Source organism: Caretta caretta, chromosome 6 (genome assembly GCF_965140235.1).
Source record: "Caretta caretta isolate rCarCar2 chromosome 6, rCarCar1.hap1, whole genome shotgun sequence".
Taxonomy (NCBI): Eukaryota; Metazoa; Chordata; order Testudines; family Cheloniidae; genus Caretta; species Caretta caretta.
In genome coordinates this window covers 42,917,273-42,934,908 of record NC_134211.1, presented here as the reverse complement: position 1 = coordinate 42,934,908, position 17,636 = coordinate 42,917,273, and the positions used below count along the sequence as shown (strand labels likewise).

The 17,636-nt window shown below is 41.5% G+C and overlaps 1 protein-coding gene across 2 annotated transcripts in view; it reads right to left on the bottom strand.

The window, feature by feature from the left end:
- Positions 1 to 327: 327 nt before the first annotated feature.
- CCDC34 (coiled-coil domain containing 34) overlaps positions 328 to 17,636 on the bottom strand; it is a 40,109-nt gene continuing 22,800 nt past the window's right edge. The window contains exons 7-8 of one of the 2 annotated variants that reach the window (XM_048854618.2): positions 15,616 to 15,770; positions 328 to 3,012 (exon numbers count right to left, since the gene is read on the bottom strand). In XM_048854618.2, coding sequence (XP_048710575.2) covers positions 2,731 to 3,012; positions 15,616 to 15,770 — 437 coding nt within the window. In that variant the 3' untranslated portion in view covers positions 328 to 2,730. The remainder of the gene's footprint in view (positions 3,013 to 15,615; positions 15,771 to 17,636) is intronic. The other variant, XM_048854619.2, reaches the window with a different exon arrangement.

The window sequence follows — 17,636 nt, the reverse complement described above, 5'->3', positions numbered from 1 at the left end:
AATGGTGTGAAATTGGTTTTTAAAAAATAGGTTTGTAGCTCATAGGAAGCCAAGTTGTGCATAGTAGATCTGTGGACTGTTTGCATACCAATTATATGTGGGTGCAAAACCTCAGAGATGAAGCTGGAAATCCTTCTGGAAACCTCTGCTTAAGTCTTAGAATATCTCTGTAATAGGCGTTATTATTCTTCTCACTTAAAAAATGGGTCAGCTTTGGCACAGGGAGTTTAGGTGACCTGTCCAGTGGCAGAGCTGAAAATACAAGCCAGGAATTCTAGAGCCAAGGTCCATGATTTAATCACAAGACAACATTCTTTACCAATTACATTATTCTCTGCAAGTTAATTAAAAAGTACATTCTGTAGTGCGGCAGATTTAGCTTCACAAGCACAAAGCCCAGACACAAGAGTTATTTCTTGAGATGGTCACGCAAACAAGTTTCATAACTACATGCAGTGCTCATGCTTCTTTATTTTCCTCCCCATTTGTTCTGTTTGAGAAACAGAAGCAACATTAAAGCATTGCCAACTGTTTTATTAAAATATATTTTTAGACATTTTTTAAAACTCCTGGAAAAGTAATGTTCCTAGTGTTTACACAATAAAAATTCAGAGTCATATGCACCCTTCAAAAAGGTCATTAAATAAACCAAAACCAAGTGTGGCCTGGTACTAGGGGCAGGGGAGAGAAACCTTGATAAACTTTGTTGTAGGCCCAGCTGTGAGAAGAGTCTTTTCTCTATGGTTTGGTTAGGGAGTTTTTGAAGGTTGAGCAGTTCAATATTTTAACTGACCATTGTCAATTAGGGCTGCCCAGAGATGTATGTTTGTGTTTAGTGAAAAATGTTGAGGTTTTGAGATTTGTTTCTGTTCAAAACTGCATTAATGCAGAACTCACCAGTGACTGCCTGTAGTCCTTCCTTTACCCTAGCCACCTATCCTGCAATGCAGCCAACCAGAATCCCAATCCCTCAAAACCCACCCACTTTGTATTTGTACAATCATTAGATTACACACAATTAGCAGTCAATTCAAATTCCACACCTCACCACCAGCATGCACAAAATCTGAAACTGATCATTCTAACCACCTTGCAGAAAGGGCACCAGACATGATGGACCCTGGTCATGCTCTTTTAAAGACATAAATAACTTTTTCTCCTCCTGCTAGTAGCCCAATGTGCAGCAAAGCACCCGATGAACTAAGGTCTAAGGTAAGGCTAGTAGCTACAGTGGAAGGTTCTCCATTGTGCTATTGCATTCTTACAACTGCACCATATTGTTTCTTTGTAAATCAGTCAGATTTAATTTAGATAATTGTGTGATCGCTCTAGCAACTGTTAACACTCTGACATTGCTGAGTTACTCATTAATGCAGTGTTTACATTAATCCTAGGACACACAAACTTACATTGTTTAAATTCATTACTTATGAAAGCCAAACATCACCTTCTATTGAATGCACACAATAGCAACTAGTACTATAACTTTCCAGCTGTAGTAACCACTAATCATAATTTGGCACTAATGATGCTGCAGTCATTCTGGCTGTGACTTCAATCCGAGAGAAAAATCAAGGTATCACTTCATGTAATTATATCCCCATCATTAACTTAATTCAGTCTTCCACTGATTTGACACCACAGTGTATAAATTCTGAAATTTAAAATCTGTAAGCCTCCCACCTTTTTGAGTCATCCACCTTGTAAATTTGACATATTCATGTATTTGCTTACAATCCAATGTGCAAACTTTTGCTTGACTTGCTGCTTTGTTATATCTTCAAGTGAACATTTAAGTCCAAATATGAAAAAAAAATTATATACATAGGGGAAATTTTGCAAATGCAAACGTTTACAATTACATAGGATGGTAGATGTCTAACTCCTATTTCAAAGCAGAATTAATTACAATTGCAAAAAAAGTGGGCACAATTTATATGTACAAAACAGAGGCCATTCTACCAGCAAATCTGTCCCAAAGCCAGCAAAGCAGGAGCGTACCCATAGTCCTATTGAAGTCAATGAGACTATTCATGTGCTTAAGTGATTTACTAGATCAGGGCCTTAGTTTCCATTTTCTTTAATTGGCATAACACTCATTATTTTGCTCAAGGGAACTCAGCCTTGGATTCTCACTTATATTTTGTCCAGCCTCCTGTAATTATATAAAGCATGGAATCATCCATATTTACAAAGAAGAATCTCTTCCTTCAAGTGTATTCAGGACCAAATTTGCTTTAATAAGTTGACTGATTACATACAGAAATTCATATGCAATTATTAAACATTACTTGTTAAGGGCCAGATTCTGACAATCTTATACACACTGAATGAAATTGTGGCTCCACTGAAGTCAAGAGCAAAACTCCCATTGATTTCAACAAGGCCAGCACGTCAAGGATCGTGTATTGCCTTTCTCTGCCTTTTGTGGGACTACTCCCAGGATTAGATGTCGTAGCCTGCTTGCAAGTTTGGCTTATGAATAATACTTTGTTCTTCTATAGCATTTTTCAAAGTACTTTACAACAGTTGGACTTATTCAGCCTTCAGGCAACCGGATGAAACTCCATTATTAAAGACCCTTGTGCAGTCATGCTATCATATTCTGCAGCTAATGAGCAATTTTCAAGAGTAACCAAATAAAAGACAGAATAATGCATTGGCTTCAGTGGCGTTTGTACCCACTTACAGCAGGATTGAATGTGAGCCCCGTAATTAGGTATCCCCATTTCACAGATACGGGGAAAAAAAAAGAGAAGTAACAGGACTTGGCCAAGGACACAAAGAATCAGTGTCCAATATCTTGAAAATTATATATGACCTTAACAAACGTAACGTCAGCAATTCTAGACAAACAAGTAGGTGGGAAAGAGTAAAGGAAGAAGAGGCCTCACATATGGTTATTTTAGTAGCATGTAAATGAAGATGCACTCTCCCAGGTTGAGTGATTGCTTCTAAGGGTTCTGCACAATATCTTGCTATGAGATTCCAGGAGCAGAGAACTTTGGAGGGCTGTTAATGAGAAAACACACAACATTCTTTAAATTATACCAGAGTTTTCTGATTTTATCTTTTTAAAACTTGAGAAAAATGTAGTGTAAAAAAATTATTTTTCACAGCAGCATGAAATTATAGCTTTCTTCAGTGTACAATCTTAAATTATGCTACAAGGCCAAAGCGTTTTTCTCTGTGGTTTGTATCCTGTTGGAATCAATCCAAACAATACTTTTCTTCTCTGCTCAGCAAAACCATTATGTTGATTGAATTGAAGCCAACATGCACACTCATGACCTATCTTGCCATAACCTTATTCATAATTTAGTTGGAACAGAACTGAGTTTATAACAATATTGATAAACTAGTGCAAGGGCTTTACTTGTAAAACTTCTATTTTCAGGGATTTATAAACCCATTTAAAGTTGTCTCTTTCTAGATTAAATATGTTGTGCGGATTCTTAAAAAATGATAAATTTTCACTCAGAAAATTTGGGGGAGGAAAAACTATATTAAGTCAAACCCTTGTGGTGGGAGAGAAGAGAGAATAAATGTAATGGCTTTTTGATTTTTTTGCATATTGATAAAACCAGAAAGCTGCCAGGTCTTTTAACGCCTACTTTTCAGCTCAATTATTTCAGCTGAGGAATTTGTTTCCAAAAGGTTCAGAGTAGCAGCCCTGTTAGTCTGTATTCGCAAAAAGAAAAGGAGTACTTGTGGCACCTTAGGGTGCCACAAGTACTCCTTTTCTTTTTTCCAAAGGGTGCTACTGTACACTTCAACAATCTCTGGTGTATTGAATGAGATCGGCCTGTACCAAAATCTCCTACCCATACACATTCAAATTTCATACATCTCTTCCACTCATGTACACTCTAGAATTGCCTGGATCCAGGATACAACTCCATTTATATTAGTGGAAGAACCCAAAGGAGCAATTTGTTCCATGTTATGTCAATAGGAATTTTGCCATTGACTTAAATGAGAGCAGGATTGAACCCTGAATCTGTTTAGGGAACTGCTAACATATTTCCTATCAACCCATATTCCTGCTTCAGTATATGAGCGATGATGTACTGCTACAGAAGAGTAAACAGTATAATGAATGCAAGATATTTCTTACAATGTTACACAAGAATTCAAACAGATTGGAACAGATTGTTTTACTAACATCCAGGTGCTATTTCCATAAAATTGCATGGAGAAAAAGCTGCCATTTGGGGTGTATCCCACAGAGTTACATCAATGTCCTAATCAAGATCTGTCTATTAATACAGTTTCAACATCGACTTCAGTGTAAATACAACCTCTTCCCTTAATATGAACAGGGGCAGAATTCTACTAGGCCATACAGATGGCAAACAATGCAGCACAGAGACAGTTCTTCCACAAGGTATCTTAGGGGTGAGGAGACGCCGTATATCAATGAGTACACTGATCCACCAGCTATCCCTCATATGGGTGCAGTCTAGTGCAGCCCTGAAACTTCATGCAGAGTTTCCTTCTGCCAAGCTCACCTACTCATGCTTGTTAAAAAGAACAAGCACTGACCCTTAATGCGTATGTGTGGAATGCAGATTTCTCCTAACCCTTTATAGCCAAACTAACGTCAGATACACAGCAGGGAATTTTTCAAGACACGAGAGAAGAATCTGGCTTTATAAAACTCACTCGCAACGAACCAGAAGTTTCTCACACCTAAAAATATGAAAACCTACACAAAACATTAAGAGAACATTCTAACAGGTCAGGTCAGTGACATTGTTAGGGCTCCTTACTCCCTTGCAGGAGACCTGGGTTAGACCCCTCAATTTATTTATTTATTTTTAAATGTTAGTTTGGGTTGCAAAGAAAAGTCTTAATCAGCATTATGTAAAAAGCCTAGCAATTCTTACCCTATGGGTTCTATAACATACATTAAAAAGGCACAGGGTTGTATTTGCTCAACAGACAAACATTCATTAACACATGGATTAAATACACACCCACACACACACGTTAATTAATTTTAGCCGATTTGTTCTATTACAGTGGTGTCTATGGGCCAACAGGGAACAGTGCCTTCTGGTGAGAGTATGGCCCATATAACCCAATTACAGTAAACATGAAACGTATCAGAGCAACCTATGTGCACAGACTATATCATCAGCTAGTGTACGTACATATATATTTTGCTCATACAAAACAGAGAGGAGCTCAGAGGGAGATGATTGCACTTCCCAGATTCAGGGCTACTTGGCCCCGCAGGAGTATCCCTAATTTATGTCACTTTTCCCCTGGAACGCCGAGACAATGCCCTTTCCTCCCCTTTTGCTGGAGATGAAGATGGGAAAAATGCAGAGGAGGTATTAGAGCAGCCTCTGCCAGCTTTACACCTGGGGAGAGCTCCCCTGTCGGGGAGACATTCTCCACTGACTGTCTCTGAGGCCACTTTGCACCACACCTCAGTGAACTGGCAAATGCAGCCCACAGTAGCCAGGCAGTGAAATGGTTATTCTACTTCCTAACGTTAGAAAGTTGTAATTGTTAGCCTTTATAAATGCACAGGGCCAAATTCAGAGAAAAGAAGAATCAGAAGTGAGCACACATGCCTGCAGTGAGAGCTCCATGTTTGTAAATGCATGTGTAGATAAGTAGTTGATCTGTCCCTATAACAACCTGTGAGGTAGTGAGTGTGTGCACCCAACTGCAGGTAGATGTCAGCATTTAAAAAAAAAGTGTCACAGTTGTATTTAGGGTGCATACTATTAGAGTTGGCATTTGTAACAGTGATATACTTTGTACCATATCCCAATTAAAATTAGGTGAGATTTAAAATAGTAAAGGAATTATATTTTACAAATAGTAAGAGGAAGAAAGCGATTAGCAACTAGGATCGTTGCTTGAGGATTACACAAGTTTAAGAACAGATCATATCTGACTGAATACAAAGACCACATAAGGGGTTTTTACTTCATTCTCCCCCAGACTAATAGGTTTAAATTATATCTTGAGCATAAGTATAGTGCCATGTATCTATATCCCATTAATATCACTAATTGCAATATTTAGTGTGGCTTTTTTATTTCATATAAGGTGCTTTATGGGAGGCAGAGGCGTTAGATTATTAGTGACTACCTTCCTTTTGATTCTCGTCTTTTTTTCCATTATAGATTAAGTGTGACACTCTGTACCTCAGAATGGCACCCTGGCTGCCTTGGGAGCTGAACTCCCCCTTGACACACTTTTTATAGCACAAATTAATAAGCATTAATTAGCTACAACATATGAACTTGCATTTTTCAGTCTGAACAATAAGTCAAGAGCATTTCTATTCACATGATTTTTTTTTTAAAAGCCATACAGACCAAACTGATAGTTGAGCCAAGTTTCAAGCTCACACGAAATCCATAAAATGCAGTTCCACTTATACAACATTCCTTATATTCAAGCAGAATTAGCAGTGCATAACTATAAATTCAAAAACTTTGGGTTTTTTTTTTAAAGCACTCAGATTGGTCCTAAATCTGCACCTATTAAAATCAATGGGAGTTTTGGGAACAAAGTTAGGCCAGTGCTGACTGAGTGCTTTTGAAAAATTCAATCCTTCAGTTAAAATTGAAAGCAAAACAATCATGTTTCTTGACTTCCCTGGTCTAATTTTATTCTTCATGAAGGGGTTCATTTTGTTTGCTTGGGATTTTTTAATATTTCTTTGTGCATATGAACACATCAAATCATATGAGCATAAGACACTACATAAGCACATTTTAACATGGCATATAAAGAAATAAACTGCATATGAAATCATCTGAAACTCAGTTTTACAGAACTCCCATATATTATCCCTGATTCACCTCTCACACTAGTTTTGCACTAGTCTAACACCATTGACTTCTGTGGACTTACACACTTATAATTGGAAAATCAGGCCCAATGTGCTCACAAGCCGGCCTGTTGAGAAAGAGGAGGTTACTCACCCTGTGCAGTAACTGACGTTCTTCGAGAGAGGTGTCCCTGTGGGTGCTCCACTTCAGGTCAAGGTGTGTCCCAGAGCCTTTGATTGGAGATTTCTACAGCAGTACCCCTATGGGCTGTGCATGCCCTGTGCCTGCCTCTCAAGCAGTCAGCGTTCTAATAGCGCATGCACAGCCCGCGCTCCTAAGTTCCTTCTCTACAATGGAGTGTTACAAATTCTGAAGTAGAGGGGAGGAGGGCAGGCAGTGGAGCATCCACAGGGACACTCATCTCGAAGAATGTCAGTTACTGCACAGGGTGAGTAACCTCCTCTTCTTTGAGAGAGATATCCCTGTGGGTGCTCCACTTCAGGTGACTGAAAAGCTGTATCCCTTAGGGTGGTAGGGACTTCGGATGAGGCAAGAAGGCTGTTGACAAGACAGCTCTACCCAATCTGCTGTCAGACGCTGCAGTGTGATTGGCAAAGGTAAGGTTCAATGCCCAGGTAGCTGCTTTGCATATGTCAGACAGTGGGACACTATGGAGAAAGGCCGTGGAGGTGGAGACAGCTCTGGTAGAGTGTGTTCTAATTGATGTAGGAGGGTATATTTGCCTGAGTTGGTAACAAAGGCGTATGCAGTCAGCAATCCATTTGGAAAGTCTCTGTGTAGAGATAGCGCTCACAAGGAAATGCTGAGTAGTAGAAACAAAGTCTGGGTTTTTTTCTAAATGGTTTTGTTCTATCCAGGTAAAAGGATAATGCTCTGTGAACATCAAGAGTGTGCACTGCTGTTTCAAAGGCGTTAGCATGAGGTTTGGGAAAAATGTTGGGAGCTGTATAGGCTCATTGAGATGAAAGTGTATCTTAGGTAAGAATTTTGGATGAGTGTGGAGTGTGACCTTGTCGCAGAAGAACGTGATATATGGAGGGTCCACCATAAGCGCCCCCATTTCTCCTACTTGTCTGGCAGACATGATTGCTATGAGGAAGGCGGTCTTCATGGATAGGTGAAGAAGGGAGCAGGTAGCCATTGGTTCAAAGGGTTTATCCATCAGGGCTTTGAGGACTAGGTGTAAATCGCAAGTGCAGCAGGCAGTGTCACATCTGGGTATAATGTCTGGATACCCTTCAGGAACCTTTTGGTGATTGGATGGGCAAAGACTGTAACGTTGTCAATCTTATGGTGGAAGGCGGTGATTGCCGCGAGGTGGACCTTGAGTGAGCTCACAGAGAGGCCAGATGTTTTAAGGTGTAACAGGTAATCCAGTATCAGTGGGAGTGAAGCAGAAACTGGAGAGGTCTGTTTGCCAGCGCACCAAGATGTGAACTATTTCCATTTATGCAGGTAGGTGGTGCACGTGTTGCGCGTTCTCCTGTGTAGCAAGGCAGTGCGCACTCAGTCCGAACATGTTAACGCCTCATTACAGAGCCATTAATCAGCCAGGCCCTCAGGTGGAGACGTTGTACGTCGGGGTGAAATAGTTGTCCCTGGCATTGATAGGAGGTTGCTCAGTGGGGGAAGGGGAATGGGTGGCTTGACCGACAGGCGCAGGAGAAAGGGGTACCACGGTTGTCTTGGCCATGCTGGGGCTATGAGAATGATGTTGGCTCTGTCTGTTTGTATCTTCTGAATGACTGTGTAATAGAGACATTGGTGGGAAGGCATACGTAAGAGTTTCAGTCCAAGGGAGCATAAAGGCGTCTCCCCCTGAGTGTTTTCCCAGGCCTGCTCTGGAGCAGAATGTCGGGCTTTTTTTGTTTGTTGCTGGGGCAAATAGATCCAGTTGGGGATAACCCCAGGTCTGGAAAATGTTGGAAAGAATGGTGTCATTGAGTTCCCACTTGTACTGTATGGGGAAGGATTGACTGAGCTTGTCTGCGGTGGTATTCTGAGAACCTGGCAGGTATGAGGCAGAGATATGTATATTGTGTTGAAGGCACCTGTTCCAAAGTTTTACCGCCTCTGTGCGGAGGGAGTGGGACCGGGCTCCCCCATGTCTATTGACATAAAACACGCACGCGATGTTGTCGGTCATGATTTGAATTCAATAGTTTTGGATGATGGGAAGGAAATGGAGGCAGGCATTGCATACGGCCCTGAGCTCTAGCAAATTTATGTCAAGCTTGGTTGCCGAAGCAGACCAGAGTGTTTCTGAAGCAGTCCTGAGTGGTGAAGTGGCCCATGTGTGCTCCCCATCCTGCGAGGGATGCATCTGTGGTGATGGTAATTGAAGGGGGATCTTGTCAGAAGGGAATCCCTGTGCAGAGGTTGATGGGAGAGGTCCACCACAGAAGTGAGTCCTTGACTTTCTGGGGCATAGTTAGTAACTTGTTTAGCCTGTGCTTGTTTGGTTTGTATACCGTGGCTAGCCAACCCTAAAGGCATTGAATGTACAGGCGAGCATTTGCAACCACAAATGTGCAAGTGGCCATATGTCCTAAGAGCTGCAGGGAGTCTCTGACTATAGTCTGTGGGCTGGCACATAACGGGGTAATAAGGTGGCCCATTGCGTGGAATCTGTCCTGGGGAAGAGATGCAAGACCAGTGGTGGAATCGAGGTGGGCGCCGATGAAGTCGATTTGTTGGGTAGGTTGTAAGGTAGATTTGTTTTTGTTTATTTGCAGGCGCAAGGTGCGGAAGCAGTGAAGGGTTGCAAGAGTTGCGTGGTTCACTTCTAACTGAGTGGGAGACTTGAAGAGACAATCATCCAGTAAGGAAATATGAGGATCCCTTTTTTTCTGAGATGTGCTATCACAACTGCTAGCACCTTGGAGAAGACACGTGGTATGGTGGAGAGGCCAAATGGGAGTACTCTGTATTGGTAGTGGTGCGCTCCAACAGCAAACATTAGGAAACGTCGATGGGCAGGGTGGATAGAGACATGAAAATATGCATCTTGGAGATCAAGGGTTGAAAAACCACTCTCCTTGCTCCAGCATCGGAATTATTATTGGGAGAGTAACCATCCAGAATTTCTGTTTCTTGATGAACTTGTTCAAACATCGAAGATAGAGGATAGGGCGCCAACTGCCATTTTTCTTTTCCATCAAGAAGTAGTGGGAGTAAAACCCTTTCCCTCTGCGTTGAGGGGGTACCTCCTCTATTACTCCAAGATGTAGGAGATGTTGTACCTTCTGACAGAGCAGTTGTTCGTGAGGGGGGTCCCTGAAGAGGGACGGTGTGGGAGGGACGTAAGGAGGAGAGGAAGGGGATGGCATAAGCCGATCTGATAATTTCCAGGACCCATCTGTCCAGGGTGATGGTCTTCCAGTTGGCTGGGAACGGATGCAAACGGTGTCCAAAGAAATGGTTGGCTGGAGTTGGCATTGGAGAGGGTGCGAGGTTTTCTATACCCTGGACCAAGACTTCAAATTGTTTATTTGGGTTAGGAGGGTGGGTCACCATTGCTTGCAGAGGGCGAAGTCATCGGTTCCTGGGCCTATGTCGCTGTTGTTGTTGCGTCTCATATGGTCTTAAAGGTAGATGTTGCGCAAAGGTATGGTAACACGGTCATTGGCATGGCTGATATCTATATTGTCTTTTCTTTGAGGCAAGTGTTTGGATGCCTAAGGATTGGAGTGTGGCCTGGGAGTCCTTTATGGAGTGAAGGACCTCATTGGTCATAGAGGCAAAGAGCTTGTCTCCATACAAGGGAAGATCTTCAACCGTATTCTGTATCTCCTTTGGAAAGGAGGAAGTAGTAAACCATGAGCCCCACCGCATGACGATGGCCATGGATCTGGCCACTGCGTCCGCAGCATCAAGGGTGGCTTGAAGAGCTGTCCTGGAGATCAATTGGCCCTCGAACACTACTGCTTTAAACTGTTGTCGTTTATTGTCCGACACATCATCAATAAATTGCATTACCTTAGCATAATTTTTGTGGTCATATTTTGCTAAGAGCGCCGCATAGTTCGCTACTCTAAATTGCAAAGTGGAAGAAGAATACACTTCGCGGCCCAAGAAGTCCAGACTCTTGTTATCTTTGTCCGATGGAGTGGACTGGAAGTGCCAATATTTGTTTTTCTGATTGGCCACGTTGACCACTAGCGAATTAGGTGAGGGGTGCATAAATAGAAACTCAGAATCCTTAGATGGGACAAAATATTTGTGGTCCAGTCTCTTGTTAGTGGGGGTTATTGTGGGTGGGGTCTGCCAAATAGTTTTAGCAGGTTCCATAATGGCCCCATTAATTGGTAGGGCTATTTTGGAGGAGATCGTAGCTTGCAGGATGTCCTTAAGCTCGTGGTGTATTTCAGGTACCTCCTCCAGGGTAATCTTGAGCTCCTCTACTACTCTCAAACAACTCTTGAAAGTGAGTGAGCTCATCAGTAATGGCGGTGGTGGTGGGGGTACCATGGTCTTGTGCTGTTATGGCAGTAAAGGTGTGCGGTGCAGTATCCTCTGCAGGGGTGGCGACCACTTCAGGTCTTATCTGGGTTTCAGTGTAAACCGGCAGTGTGGAGGGTCTGACAGCTTTCCTCCCGAGAGCCCGCAGAACACCCGAGTATGGTGTGTTGTAGGTCCATGAGCCCCAGTGTGGCCATTGCCCTGGCGGGGTGGTGGTGGGGGGCATAGGTGGTCCCATCCAGGGATTGTCATACCAGTGTGGATAGCCATGAGGATATGGAGATCATGCTGTAACGCATCTCCCAGTTGCGGGTAACTGAATCTGGGGAGAGTATTGAGAGGAAAGCATCTGTTCATCGTATTCCTCTTCCTCCCACACTTCACTGGAGGGGCTTGAAGTAGTAGAGGAGTATTGAAGGTAGGATGCTAAAGGTCTCGGTGAGAGACTGGCGCCGAGGAGAGTCAGGAGCATGAGTCACCCTTAATTCCTCTGGCTGTAAAAACTGTGGTGGAGTTGACTGACCAGGAGTCAGTGCCGGTGTAGGAGCCCCTGAGGTAGGCACTGCAAGGGAGGCTGGAGAGCTCAGGGCGGTTGGTGCTGAGAGCGGCTGCTGGAAAAGTGGAGCCACAAGATCAAAGGATGGTGCAGCAGCCGCCACTTGTACTGTCGGCACCGTAGTAACAGAGATGGCCGAAGGAGAGCTGAAGAGGCGGGCAACTGGAAACCCTGAACCTTGGCACTGTGTAGTGGGGCAGCCGACTCACGGTCGGTACCTGAGGAGCCTGCCGCATTGAAGGTGCTCAGCCAGAGTTAGCAGAGACCGGACAGCCAGTTTTAATTTTTCCCTGAGGAACAGCTGCTGAGGGGAGAGGAAGCTAGCTGTTTTTTTGCTTTCTCTTTGCCTCTGGAGGGTGTCACAGAGGTTTGCTGGCCAAGGTCAGACGCAGGTCTGAGGGAGTTTTCCAGAAGCAACATTTTAACTCTGAGCTCCCTGTCCTTGAGAGTTCGTGCTTTCAATTTGTTACAGTGGACACATTTTGGGGGTACATGAGACTCCCCCAAACAGCATACACACTGTGAATGCCCATCCAAGATGGGGGATGGCATCCTTACAGGAGATGCTTCTCTTGAAGCCTGGGGAACCAGGCATGTCCGAAACCACAGAGGGTCGTCTCCCACCCCCACAAATAAATAAATGTAACAGTTAAATGTGACTTATCTAAGTAGTAACTCGAATGACAAACTATCTAACTAAACTGAGAAACAAACTAACTAGCTAATCTCAGAGAGCACTGCTGAACTCCGTCTCTAGCCAGGGATGGTAGAGAAGGAACTTAGGAGCGTGGGCTGTGCACGTGCTATTAGAACACTGACAGCTCGAGAGGCAGGCAAAGCGCATGCACAGCCCGTAGGGGTCCTGCTGTAGAAATCTCCAGTCGAAGGCACTGGGACGCACCTTGACCTGAAGTGGAGCTCCCACAGAGACATCTCTCGAAGAAGAATACTAAGTTTAGTCATAGATCTGTATTGATATTATTAATAATGCTGTTGCACAAGGGAAACAGAATTTTTAAAATCTTAGAGGCATGTTCTTTTTAGCTGCCTGGTTAAAAATGGAGTTGGTAAAATAAACCACTGCTGATTTATCAGAAGGAAATATTTTATTTTTAGAAAAATTATTGGGAGGCAGGATAGTCTAGTGCAGAGGTTTCCAAACTTTTCTTCTTGTGTATCCCCTTCTGGATCTATCAGCTGCCTGGGTAACCTTACCCTTCTCATCACAGATACTTTGTGTGTTCTTCTTAACACTACCTTCTTAACACCATCTGTTCATATTTCACAGTTTCATACAGATGTAGTTATAGTGTGATGTTTACAAGCGAAAAAACCACATAAGTTCTGAGCTCAGTTAAACTGGACAGCTGGTGGGCAACCGAACCTGCTCTATATGGTGATTGTACACGAGGGCTCTAGTCAGCATCTCTGTGTTCTCACTGGTACATCTTAAAGTAAATTAACCACCATATTTTATATAACAGAGTTTTAAAGCTTTGTCTGAGTAGCCTATTATGAAAATGCAATAAATAATAAATAAAATCCACCATTTTACACTTTCTCCCACATACCCCTCAGAGGTACACGTACCACAGTTTGGGAGCCCTTGGTCTAGTGGACAGAGGTCTGGGCTGGGAGTCAGTCCTGTCTCAGACTCTGTCTGACTTTGGATAAATCACTTCACCTTCTCTGAGCCTTTGTTTCCTTTCCTACCTTTTATCTGGTTTGTCAATTTAGATGATAAATCCTCAGGGCAAGGATAGGCTCGTACCATGTACAGTGCCTAGCCTAAGGGGGCCCCCCCAATCCTCCAGATGCCACGGTAATACAAATATATGTTTCCAGTGTTGTTGTAGCCATGTTGGTCCCAGGATACTAGAGAGACAAGGTAATATCTTTTATTGGACACAATCTAATCCTCAGTTGCCCATTTCATTTCAAATGACCGCCTACAACATGCATTACCCATAATCCTTAACGATCCGTCCCAACATGTATTTAGCTCAGATACTCTGATTTCTTTCCCCAGACTTGAAGAACTCTGTGAAGCTCAAAATATTATCCCTTCCACAAACAAACTGTTTCAATAAAAGGTATTACCCTTACCCATCTTGTCTCTCCCATACAAAAAACAGCATTTATTCCCTAAAATAAAAGTCATTGCACTCTATAGCAATTCATTTTTAAAATTTTGATTTTTTGTAAAGAAAAACTTATGTCCACGATTCTATTTAAGTTTCACAGACAAATTAAATGGGTTTCAGGAAAACTTTCCACACTGTTTAAAAAACAAATGAACAAGAAGGAGTTTGTGAACATTTGTTTTAGACATCATACAAAGAAACAAGTTTACACATGTTAAATCATTTGACAAACTGTAACAAAATATCTATTTGCTCTAGCAACAGCTTACTGTCCTAAAGCATGTATCTTTCACAAAGCCATCAGACACCACTCTTTAAGGCTATGGCAACACTAGAAAGCTTACAGTGGTGCAGCTGCACTGCTGTAAGCCCTGTAGTGCAGCCACTCAAAGCCAACAGGAGAGAGCTCTCCTGTCAACTTAATTAATCCACTCCCAATGAGTGGCAGGGCTCTCCTGCCGACATAGTGCTGTCCACACCAGCGCTTAGTTGATGTAACTTATGTCACTGGGGGGCAGGGCACTATTCACACCCCTGAGCACCGTAAACTATACCGATATAAGTGGCAGTGTAGACATTGCCGACAGTGGAATGCAGCATCTTAGGCTGTTGGCCTTATCTAGAAAATATTATCTTACAAGTATACTGTATAAACTAACTTCTTTAAAAGGCAAAAAAACCCAAAACCTCTCAGTTCATTGTAAACTACAACTTGTGTGTTCTCCAAATAAAAGTTTAAAAAGCTTTCTTTCCCTCCATCAGCTAGAAAGGAGCTGAAGTTGACTACTATTCTTACAATTACGATCCACAAAGAATAATTTTACTTTAAAAGAAGCAGAATTATTATGTGGGGGTAGCGCAATTGTTTTTTTTTTTGGCAATCAATCAAAGAGTCTAGGGAAGTATAACTCATATAATACATTTACTGGTTAACACAACACTGAATTTGTAATATGTGTAATGGGTCCCATGTTGGTTCTGTAATACTTACTGTTTAGTTTGTAAATAAGTACTGGTATATTTCCTACTGTAGCATAAAGTTTGAGTCTCGGAAATGAAGTTTCGTTCCATTCCCCCTTATCTCTTCCCTCCCCCCCCCCCCGCCTACTCCTCCCCCAATAAACCACCTGTCAAAATTTGCTGCACCTGGCATGTTTAAAACAATGAGCATAATAGCCCAACTAACCACTGAAAACACATTTTAAAAAAACAAACAAAAAAAACACCCCACCACACCCTCTATGAAGACTCTCAAAAACTAATCACTAATGTTTTATTGATATCAAAGAGTGGTTTCAATATAACTGGCTACATATATATTTTTTAAAAATAAACTAAAAAAACTGGTTCACAAATTTTTGGAAGATAGTTTTCTAAGTGTTAAAATAACAGTTTAAAAGTCTTTGGAAAAGATATTCCTTAGCTAACATTAAATGATAACTATTAAAAGATGATAAAATTTTGTCTTTCAACACTGTATTTTTAACATTTAAAGAAACACTTAACCAAGAAATAACTTTTGTACTTTAAAACCTAGTTAAATCAAGCTAATAAAGTTATTTTGCTTCCTACACTATCTTTGTTTTCTGTGCAATGATCCAATACAAAGATTGTTCTTGGGCTTATGGATTACCATAGATGAGGATCTATATGACTGACTGGATATAGGTCTCTTATATTTTTTCACTGTAACATTCTGGTCTTCCTTAGGAGGTGGCACATGAATTGGTTTCCAGGGAATAGGGTTACAATAGGCTGGAGCTGGATATGAATTTCCATCAGGGTATCCTAAAATATTTAGAAAACACAAACAATTAGAAAAAGAAGAAATATTTATACTGAAAACACAATAAAAAATTGAAGTGTATTGGATAACTTTTGGATTAACCAGAGGCATTTCCTGACTAGCAATTCTTTCTTGGGCTAAATTAAATAACTTGATTATAAACAGTATCATTTAGAATAGCTTTAAGATCTTTAATGGAACATGGCAAGTAACAGTTTAGCACAATTTATCAGTCTCTACTGATGGCTATCAGTCATCCACTCCTGAATTCATCCAGTCAGTACATCCCCCGTTTGTATTTTTAAAGAACAGCAACATAAATATGTCAAATACTGTATAACGAAAACAATGCTTGTCAAGGCAAACATTAAAGGAGCATGTACACGGTTAGGAAGTTACCATTTGGTATTATTTTCAAACTTATAAATTAAGTGTTTCCCACAGCCTTGTCTCTGGAATTCACCTTTCTATTTCAATCTTTGCTTAATTGTTACCCTTCTTCAAACAAGTGAAAAAACATTCACTATCTGCAATTAATGATCTATGTGCCAAACCATGAAGCCTGAACCATGACAACAGGAATGTATTACCCTTGCAATGGCAAGCCACTTTGTCTGTAATGAAATTTCAACACATACATCACCAGGGTGGTCAAAACAAAGTCTGGAACATGTTCTTTTGTGTGAACTAAACTGGGTATAGAATTATTTTTAATAAATCACTTAGACAAGGGATGGCAGCTGTCAGCAAGTTATGAGATTCCAACACAAAGCTTGAAAGCAGTATGTATTACCATCTAAAAATCAGACTTAGCCAAAGAGCAACTGGTTGTGTGTCTGGTGTGTGAGCTGTTTTGTGTTCATATCTTAGAGACCGGTAGTCTCCCTGTCAAAAAATATTTTAAGTTTTAAAATATATCGTCAGTGATTTATAATTTAAGGAAAAATGCACACAATTAAGAAAAAGGAAGTATATATTCAATATCCATTAAGGCCTCACATTTATAATACAACATCCCCATTTGTAACAGTTTTCCATTTTGTCCTTCCTCCTGCCCCCACAACCCCACAGAAACTGAAGACAGAGGCCCAGGAAACTCCATGTTGTGATTATCATGGACATTCCTCTTATACTTCCCTCAGAGCAGGAAGACAATGAAGAATAGGGCTGTGGAGGTGGACAAGAGCATGGGCTCCATGTGGATCTCCGGACTTGTAAAGAAGGGCTGGCTCTGCGTGGGGATGACCTGCCAGGTTTCTGCCAGACCTCCTTTAGGAGTTATACTCCCACTGGCTCCACCACCTCCACAAAACACCCTTCTCTGAGAAGGCTGCATATGCAGTGAGAACATTAAGCTGCTTTTTGCACCATTAACTTTGGGAGGTTGTCCACATAGGATATCTACCCAGCAGAGCATGCTGGACTGTGGTGATGCCACTCTATGCCTCACAGTCCATCTAGGAACCATGAAGTGGGCACAAAGGGGTACCATCAGGAAGGTTCTCTCAATAAGAAGCCTCAAACTTTTCCTTTTCTGATTTTCATTCCATTACCCTTAATTGTGTCCCACTCTCTTCTCCTTTCTCCATCTCTCATGACATCACTGAATTCCACTATCCAAAGTGGATGAAAATGCACAGTAACCAAAAACAAAACAAAAAACCCCACAAGATCCTTGTTGTCTAATAATTCTGAATGAGTATAAAATGCATATTTCAATACAGTCCTTATAGTGCAAAAAGGTATTACATTTGCAATATATCTGTAATATACTGTATCTGTTATCTACTCACTAATGTGACAATATTAGATTCAGGATGAGAATGTCAAATTAAACTTCCATTTAAATAAACTGGAAAAAAGATACT